Here is a 9,712-nt window from a genome sequence, read left to right on the forward strand (position 1 = left end):
TGTACACCGAAACTAATATGACACTGTATGTTAACTAACTGGAATTAAAATAAAAACTTTAAAAACCAAATGAAAAACAAAAAATAAAATAGATAGGACTACATCAAACTGAAAGTTTCTACACAGCAAAGGATGTCATCAACAAAATGAAAACTCAACCTACTGAATGAGAGAAAATAGTTGCAAATCATGTATCTGATAAGGGGTGAATATCCAAAATATCTGAAGCACTCATAACCTAACAGCAAAAACACCCAAAAAACAAAACAACAACAAAACAATCTGATTAAAAAATGGGCAGGGAATCTGAATAGACATTTTTCTAAAGAAGACATATAGATGGCCAACAGGTACAAGAAAAGATGCTCTGTATCATTAATCATCAGGGAAATGCAAATCAAAACCACAATGAGTTATCATCTCACACCCGTTAGAATTGCTAAACTCAAAAGACAAGAAATAACAAGTGTTAATAAGAAGAGGATGTGGAAAAAAGAAAACCCTGTGCACTGTTAATGGGAATGTAAGCTGGTGTAGGCACTATGGAAAACAGTACAGGGGTTCCTAAAAAAATTAAAAATAGAACCACCATATGGTCCAACAATTCGACTTCTGGGTATTTATCTAAAGAAAACAAAAACACTAACTTGAAAAGATACATGTACCCCCCTGTTCACTGCAACATTATTTACAATAGCCAAGATATGGTAACAACCTAAACATCCATAGATGAATGAATGGATAAATATTCAACCATTAAAAAAGAATGAAATCTTGCCATGTGAAACAACATGGATGGACCTCAAGGATATTATGCTAAGTGAAATAAGTCAGACAGAAAATAAACACAGTATGATCTCTCTTACATGTGAAATCTAAAAAAACAAAAACAAAAACTAGAAACAAAAACAAACGTGTAGATACAGAGAACAGAAGGTGATTATAAGAGATGGAGGGTGGGAGAAATGGGTGAATTGTTTTTTTGGTTTTTTTGTTTTTTTTAGTTTAAGTAAACTGAACAAAAATTTTATTAAAAAATTCCTAAGTCCAGGCCTATGAGACACAGGCATCAGTGTTTTTGTAGTTCCCTGGTGACCAATGTGCAAACAAATTTGGGAACCGTTGCACTATTTAAAAAAAAATTTTTTTTTGTTAATGTTTTTATTTTCGAGAGAGAGAGAGAGAGACAGAGACAGAATGCTAGTGCAGGAGGGGTAGAGAGAGGGATACACAGAATCTGAAGCAGGTTCCAGGCTCTAAGCTGTCAGCACAGAGCCCATTATGGGGCTTGAACTCACAAACTGTGAGATCACGACCTGAGACGAAGTCAGAGACTTAACTGACTGAGCCACCCAGGACCACTGTGCTATTACTAAGGGAATTCTATGGGTGGTACTGCCCATTTAAATATTATTCACAAACTGCTGAAATATTGCTTGAAATAAGATTGGCGGAGCAGGGGGGGTGGGGAGTGGGAGGAGGCAGATAATCATCTTCCTCAGAAAAGAATTTTCCAGGCTCTCTCCCAGTCCAGGTAAACCACTCTGTCCCTGTGGACTGTTACCAAACAGGTCCTTCTGGAAGCAGCTAGGTTTAGAAGAGGCTAGGTCTGAAAATATCTGGAAGTCTCAAGGTATTATTACCCGTGGGAGAGTCTGCATTGTGTGAATGGAGGCCTAAATGCTTGTATTCCCCACGAAAGATTTATTTGAGGATCCATACTCAGCGACAGCCTGAAGGAAGGTAGCAAGCACAAAGCAGTTTACTAAGGACAGAACACTGTCAAGAAGGGACAGTGAGCAGACCCAGAGGTAGCAACTGCACCAGGATTAGGGGTGTCTTTTCTTTTTATGTTTGCATAGGTTATGGGTCATAGCTAGGTCAGTCTCTAACTGAGGTCGTTTCCAACCATCTAAGGGACTCCTCCTGCCAATTAGGAGGACGAGTTTTGGGCCCTACAAGGTTCTTGCTGGAACTGTCCTGTCCATCTCCTCCCACAGGGGCAGGGTTAAAATCACAATGTAAATACATTACAATGGCACTATAGGTTACTCTGGGGCAGAGGCTGAAGAGGAGAGGGCATGTTCTGCACCTGTGGCTCTTGATCTGTTAGCCTTGGTGTCTTGGTGGCCACAAGGCCAGGAGGTTGAAGGGTCTTGGGAGCCACAAAGTCAGGATGTTGTGCCCCCAGGCTTCTAATGTGTACCCTATTTATCACCATCCTTGCCTCCAATACATGTCTAACTAACTGTCTACTCTATATCAGTACCATTTAAAACAGGCATCCCAGTTTTGTTTTGTTTTTGTTTTTGTTTTCTATTAAGTACCCATAGCTTTCTAAAACTTTGACTAAATTAAGTTCGGAGAGATCAAAAGTTCCCCATAATGGCCATTGGTGGTGTGTTTTTTTTTTCTTTTTTAGTTTATTTATCTTTGAGAGAGAGCAGAGAAAGCAGGGGAGGGGCATAGAGAGAGGGACAGAGAATCCCAAGCAGGCTCAGCGCTTAACCGACTGAGCCACCCAGGCACCGGTGCTCTAAATTACTTTTGGTTAAATCAATCCACTTAGTTTATAAATGTGCATGCAGAAGGACCATAGTTTTTAAACACAAAACCAGTCAGAGTCCCACTAAGGGCAAAGAAGGGAGCAGCATTCTCAGAGCATTTTGATGACTGCAATCCCATTACTAGGTTTTTCTCTAGTGCAAAGGGAAAAACTCCTAAACAGCACAGTTTCATCAGTAGCAGCTTGGTTCCAGAAGGAATCAGAGTGAAGACCGTCACCGTTCCAATAGGAACAATCCAGACCCCAAAAGAAGTCCGACCAAAGGCCAAAGGAGCACTTTCAAAGTAAAAACAAAACAAACAACCAGGGCATAAAACAGATCCTAATAAAGCCTGGAGAGTGCAAATACAAAGCGCAGAGCCCCAAATCCAGGAGGAAACTTACCGCAAACTCCAGGGTCAGCGAGAAAGCAGTGAGCCCAATTGGCTCTGTGGGTGCTGTCGGGTTTGTTCACCAGCCTCCGAGTTGCTGGGGGTCTTCTTCGCATCCCACTTCTGATCACCAAGTAAGTTAACCTTACAAAACAAAACTGCCAGCTATTTTAACAGCAAAAAAATGGATTTATTGGGGGATAGCAGAGAATCGCAAGCCACAGCACACACTCTCCCAAGAAACTATAGGTAACTCCCTTCATCGAGAGGAATGTTCCTTTATAGAGGAAAGGGGAAGCTCGGCTGTTATAAACAGAAAGTCCACGGTGAAAACTGGGAGTTCAAAGTATAGTGGCTTTTCATTGGCTGCATTGTTGCAGTCTCTCATTGGCTGGGCTGTTGCCAGGGGAGGAGAAAGGCCTTCCTTCTTGCTGGGATAGGAGTGGCCATGTGCAAGGTCCTTCTCTTCCCCTGGGTCTGTAATTGACAAGTCATAGGGCCTGAGAGCTCACCTTGAGTTCTTCCCAACTGCATTCTAAAGGAGATTTCCTTTTATTACTTTTCACAGAGCATACTCTAATCTCTGCCATTATTGCAGGAAGAACTCTTAAAAAGGTTAATGATAGGTACTGGAGAACCAACATACCCAGAAGAGAAAAACATGGTTTTAGTGTTATTGTATAAGAGTAAAAGTAATTGCAATAAATTCTACAATTTTCTGGATTCTAATTCAAATTGAAGTTTACAGATTTTCTCTTAACTTCCTTCAATTTATACCTGGTCTCTTTAACACTGGAAATCTTGGCTCCTAACAACATTAGCATAGTTACTTTTTTTTGGTCCTAATTTACATCAAACAGTTTCAAAATAATACTGTGCATTTTAACAAGAAATATACTAAATGATGTTTAAAGTTTCTTTGAAGTTTCATTTGTTGTTAGAGTATGTTCCATAGCGACATACAGTCTGAACTGCACTTTTTAAAAATGTTTTATTTATTTTTGAGAGACAGAGCACGAGCGTGGGGAAGGGCAGAGAGAGACGGAGACACAGAATCCAAAGCAGGCTCCATGCTCTGAGCTGTCAGCATAGAGCCTGACCTGGAGCTTGAACCCACAAACCATGAGATCATGACTTGAGCTGAAGTCAGACGCTCAACCGATTGAGCCACCCAGGAGCCCCTGAACTGCACATTTTTAAAAAAATTTTTTCAGGTTTATTTACTCATTTTGAGGGAGGGGGTTGGGACAGAGAGTGAGGGAGAGAGAGAGAATCCCCGAGTTGCCAGCACAGAGCCCAACTCAGGGCTGGATCTCAGGAGCCATGAGATCAGGAGCTGAAATCAAGAGTCAGACACTTAATGGACTGAGCCACCCAGGCGCCCCTGAACTGCATGTTTTACAAAAAGGTTGTAGTAAAGGCACCCATAGTGACCAGTAGAAACCTTCCCCCCAAATTGTTTTTGTGTTGGCATGATATAGCCCACACAACACAAGGAAGCAAAATTTGTTTTTCCAGGAGCCTTGCTGTCTATCATCAGAGAGAGAACAGCCCTGTGAAGGCTTGGGCTGAATTATCAGAGGTTGCTTACCACTCTTGCCAAACTCTGAAGTCTTGTTAAGGAGATTTGTACCTGTCTCCCAACCTTCTCATCTTCCCTCTCTCCTTGAAAAAAATCAGAAAGCGGGTATTCTGAAGTATGGGTCTCGAAGTACACATTTAGGTGATTGTGTAAACTTGAAGTGTAGCTGAGGCACAGGGGTGCAAGGGCACCTGGCTGCAGGGGTCCCAAACCAGGTTTGGCCATTTGCTGCTGACAAAATCCAAAGGCAGAGAAACAGGTGGTGGTCAAACCAGAAATAAATTTATTTCAGTGAGGCCAACACTTGGGAAGACAGCAGACTAAGCCCTCGAGGACTGTCTCCAAAGTACCAAAAATACTTCAAGACTTATATAAGGAAAACGTGGGACAAAGGTCTGTGGGTGCGTGCAGATAGGCTGTGACCTTCAAAGCAACCATTGTCTTGAGGTCAATCACATGGGGTGTGGCTGGCAGCTGGGCAGTCCCTATTGCCTGAGGGGGATAGGTTTTAGGTCTTCTGCCTGAGTTAAAAGATAAGCTAGAAAAAATTTAATCAGTTAGAAAGTTTGAAGTCAGAATGGAGGGAAGTGCTGTCCTCTCTCCGAAGCTGGGAGTAGGTGCAATTGACTACTAGGAAAAGTGTAACGTGAGTGGGTGCAGAAATCGGTGTAACACAGACCTGTAAGACCAGGAGGAGTCAGACATCTCAGAGGACGGGAAACTGGCTGGTGCACAGAGTTGTTGAGTCTAGGAAGGGAGAAGAGGTTTTTACCATACTCCGAGAAGCACTGTGGTGCCCCCAGAGGTAGGTTCCGTTACCCCGAGAGCGGTGAGTTCCCAGAGTCCAAACTGGCATGCGCTTCACTCGGCTTCTGCTGGCCGCTCACCCGGACACCCAGCACAGAGCAGGATGGCCTGGCCTGGAGGAAGTCCCTTGAGCAAAAAGGTGCGATGTGAACTTGGAAGGCGGATGCGTCCCTGAGGGGAAGTGAACGCGAGGCAGCGAGGGGGTGGGAACTAGGTGGTGTTGGGAGAATGATGCCACGCCCAGAACTGGGCTAGGATTCCCCGCAGGGGCCGTGCTTCCCGGCCCTTTCGTTTTGACCTCTTCCCACACCCTGGGACCGCGCAGGCGGCCAAGGAAAGTGTTGCCCAGCAATCGCAGCCGAAGCCTTCAGTTCCCGCCCCTCTGCGGCCGGACCTCCGCCTACTCCTACCGCGGCCGCCCAGCCCCGCCCCCCGCCAGTCTCGGGTCTGGCGAGAGCTGGCGCAGTTAGGAGGCATGGAGGGTGTCGGAAGCAAGGAGGGCGGCCTGGGACGCGCCATGTGCGTGGTGACCGGGGCCTCCCGTGGCTTCGGCCGCGCCTTGGCCCCGCTCCTGGCCCGGCTGTTGTCGCCCGGCTCTCTGATGGTCCTGAGCGCCCGCAACGACGAGGCCCTGCGGCAGCTGGAGGCCGAGCTGGCTGCCGAGCGGCCGGGCCTGCGCGTGGTGCGGGTGTCCGCCGACCTGGGCGTCAAAGACAGTTTGCAGCAGCTGCTCGGCGCCGTGCGCGAGCTTCCCAGGCCCGAGGGGTTGCAACGGGTGCTGCTCATCAACAATGCGGGTAAGACGCCCGCCGGCAGGGGCGGACTCCCCAGGGGAGCCCTAGCAATAGTGCTTAATGCCCCTGCCTCTTCTCGCTCCTTCTCACTTTCCCGAACCGCAGGGAACTTTAAAGGTGACTGTTAGGAATAAGATAAGATGTCTAAAAATCCTGGTTGTTTCAGCAAGGTATGGAGGAAAACTCGGTACCATCGGTGCGGTTCAGGCTTACCCTCCCCACCCCTTCCCGTTTCAGGGCAAATTTTCCAAAATGCCTGTAGAACATTCCTGATCTTTTCCTTGTTCCGCGCCCTCTGGCGGAGGCCTGAGTCAGGGCATGAGGTCTTTCAGCAGAAGTAAATTACCAGTTTTTCCAAATGGCCGCCTGAGTTCTACCCCCAGGCCCAGAGCGGGGCATGCACCCCTTCAGTTTCCAGCTTGGGATGAGTGAACAACCCAGGTGTGTCTGCAGAGCCGGAAAGAGGGAGAAGTCTTCAGAAGCACTAGGGAGATTCCTCTAGGTTTGGATGGGAGGGGGGGTGTCTGGAGGAACTTGGAGAAGGCTGGGGGAAGAGAAAGACCCATCTGCACAGAGTGATTCCTATGGTCTGGTTTTCAGGCACTCTCGGGGACGTATCCAAAGGCCTTGTGGACCTGGCTGACCCAGCTGAAGTGAACAACTACTGGGCTCTGAACTTGACCTCCATGCTCTGCCTGACTTCCAGCATCTTGAAGGCCTTTCCAGACAGTCCTGGCCTCATCAGGACTGTGGTTAACATCTCGTCCGTCTGTGCTCTGCAGCCCTTCAAGGGCTGGGGACTATACTGTGCCGGGAAGGCAGCCCGAGACATGATGTTCCGGGTCCTAGCCACAGAGGAGCCTAATGTGAGGGTGCTGAGCTATGCCCCAGGTAGGTGGGGCATTACCACCATCCCTGTCACCCAGAACTGGCTGGGTGGTTCCCCTCAGGGGTGGGCAAAGGGCCTAGTCCATCCCCTCCAAGAAAGAATCCACAGAGTATATTGTCCCTGAATCATTAACCATCACTCCTTAAGGGAAATACAGACTCCCAGCAAGTGAGAGGTGAGAGCTAGCCAGAACAGGGAGTAGAGTTGGGAGTTGGGAGTTGCCTGGACTGGGCAGTGGGGCGGGGGGTGGGCAGAAAGTCTGAGAGACTAGAGTTTGAGAACAATTAGGGTTTGAATTTCAGGCCTGTACCACATTTCCTTATGTGAAACAGGGAAGATGCTACCTGTCTCACAGGGCATTTAGCAGAGGGCTACAGAGGAGTTGGAACAGGGAGAGAACCAGGGGAGTATAAAGGGCCTGATTATTAGCGTATATAGGGGCAGAACGGTCCGTTTGCTGACTTGTTGGCTGTGGGAACAGAGTGGGGAGGGAGGAGACAGGGATGGAGGTTTTGAGCCTGAGAGAAGAGTACTTCATTAATAGAAATGAAAAAGGCAGGAGGAGGTGCTAGTTGGACAGGAGGTGATAAGCTTGCTGGTAGACATAGTGGTCTGGAGATACCATGTTCGCTGGGCATTGGAATTTGTGAGTCTGGAACTCAATAGTGACAGAATGACCCTGACCCTTTTGGTGACCCCCTTTGGTGACACTAACCACCCTTGTCAGCCAGGATGAGGTATTGCCTGTGGCCAGACCCGACTCCATCACTCTCCATACACACAGCAGGGGCCCCTGCCTCAACCATGTCACCTCAGCTCCTGCACTTCATGCCCTAGGTCCTCTGGACACAGACATGCAGCAGTCGGCCCGGGAGACCTCGATGGACCCAGACTTGCGAAAAAGGCTGCAGGAGCTGAAGACAAAAGGGGAGCTTGTGGATTGTACGGTGTCAGCCGAGAAACTGCTAAACTTGCTGCAAAAGGACACATTCAAGTCTGGAGCCCACATTGACTTCTACGATAAATAAGCCAATGCCCTTGGCTCCCTGGGGCTCTCTTCCCCCTCTTTCAGGCACACCCAGGAGCCCTATGCCTCCCCCACATCCTGCTACAGTGGTACTGCCAATCCTGCCTTACTCAGATAAGCACTCATGTCTACTGTCCTGCTCCCAGAGCCAGCCAGCATGAGGGCCTTGGGTGGCCAGAGTCCTAGTTCTCAGGAGTGTGTTGACTGCCCTGAGTTAGGGGAAGCTTGGGGGAGAGAAGTTAGGGTTACTGGTGTTCTCTCTCCCCAGGAATGGAATTTTAGGGGTGGGAAAAGCAGCACAAGAAGCCGAAGCCTTGAAGAGAAAGAGTTGGGTCTCATGGCCAGTCCATGGCTGAACCAATGTCAAATAGGAGGGTCCATGTTAGATTCCCAGCCTGCAGGGGAGGGAGGACAGTGCAAGTTTGGCACACAAGGATGCTCTGTGCTCATGGTAGCAGGACCTTGTGTTGAACTTCATGTCTTCATTCTCATGCCTCCTCCCTCCAGAACCTGCCATCTGTCCCCCAGATGGAGGGAAGAGGCTTCTGAGAGTTTATGTACGTGTAAGAAGCAGATACAGATAAAATGTGGATTGTCCTTTATTAATGCCTGCCTTCTCTGACACAGGGCCCATGACTGACTCCTGGTTTGCTGGGCTTAGGGGTGTTCCCTAAAGCAATTAACCCAAACTTGGGGAGTTGTCCTTATATCCAGGGGCATTGTCTTGGGAGTATCTGCCTCTTGTCACTGAGCACTACCCAGTGGCAAGCTCGGTTCAGAGATGGACATGCCCAGATGCCTGTTCCTCCATCATGCTTTTACCTATATTGACCCAGTCTTTACTACCCTTTCCTCATCTTGGACCTATTCAAAGAGTATTTAGGGTTCAGGGCCTGACTCCCAGCTTCCCTGGCCCTCTTAGATTCCCAATTCTACCCTTTGCCTACATGATGGTTTTCTGAATGGATCCCATCTCAGGGTGCTGTCATGGCTCCTCCTGGTAGAGTCCATCTGGCCCATGGTCCCAATCTTCAGTGGGGTGGGCTTGGGACCAACATGCCTTTGGAGGAGATGGGCAATATTTGAAGAGAGGGAAGCCCTAGGAAATTAGGTGTGTGACCAAACCCATCCTTCTGCCATTCGGTGGATATAGGATGTGCGGCTGGGAGCTCCACGGTGGTGGCAGTTTACAGCCAGCCAACCAGCCCCTCGCCCCTGGCCCATATTTAGGAGGAGAGCCCATGGTCCCTGCCAGCCAACTCCAGGACTCAGCCCTGCGACTTGATGGTGTAGGAGGGAGCTCTCTTTGTTCCTTTTCATGCACAGCAGAGGGCGCACTGAGGCAGTTCCTCCAGGAGAACCCTGAGTAGCTCATCTCTGGAGCCCAGGCTCTGGGCTGGAGCTGGCAATGCCCTGCTAGTTTCCCTAGGAGGGATCTAGTGACTCATGCTCTTTCTCTGCCCAGCAGAACATTTGCCTTCACTGGAGTCAAAAGCACTGCATTCATATCCCTGTTTTGCCATTTACCAGCTGGTAATCCAGGACAAATTGTTTCTCTTGTGTTTTGGTTTCCTAATCTGAAAAATGGTACCTCCCTCAAAGGGTCATTGTGAGCACTGAATGACCTAATGTTTGTAAATGGTCATCACAGTGCTAGTATCGCAGTAGGTACCCAT

The 9,712-nt window shown here is 48.2% G+C and overlaps 1 protein-coding gene across 1 annotated transcript; it reads left to right on the forward strand.

Annotated features, from left to right (window-relative positions):
• The first annotated feature begins 5,729 nt into the window (after positions 1–5,729).
• On the forward strand, positions 5,730–8,638 carry SPR (sepiapterin reductase). The gene is made up of 3 exons (XM_015064069.3): positions 5,730–6,123; positions 6,721–7,011; positions 7,847–8,638. The coding sequence occupies exons 1-3, from the start codon at positions 5,802–5,804 to the stop codon at positions 8,035–8,037; spliced, it is 804 nt and encodes a 267-aa protein (XP_014919555.2). The 5' UTR covers positions 5,730–5,801; the 3' UTR covers positions 8,038–8,638.
• The last annotated feature ends 1,074 nt before the right edge of the window (positions 8,639–9,712 follow it).

This window comes from Acinonyx jubatus, chromosome A3, assembly GCF_027475565.1.
Source record: "Acinonyx jubatus isolate Ajub_Pintada_27869175 chromosome A3, VMU_Ajub_asm_v1.0, whole genome shotgun sequence".
Classification (NCBI taxonomy): Eukaryota; Metazoa; Chordata; class Mammalia; order Carnivora; family Felidae; genus Acinonyx; species Acinonyx jubatus.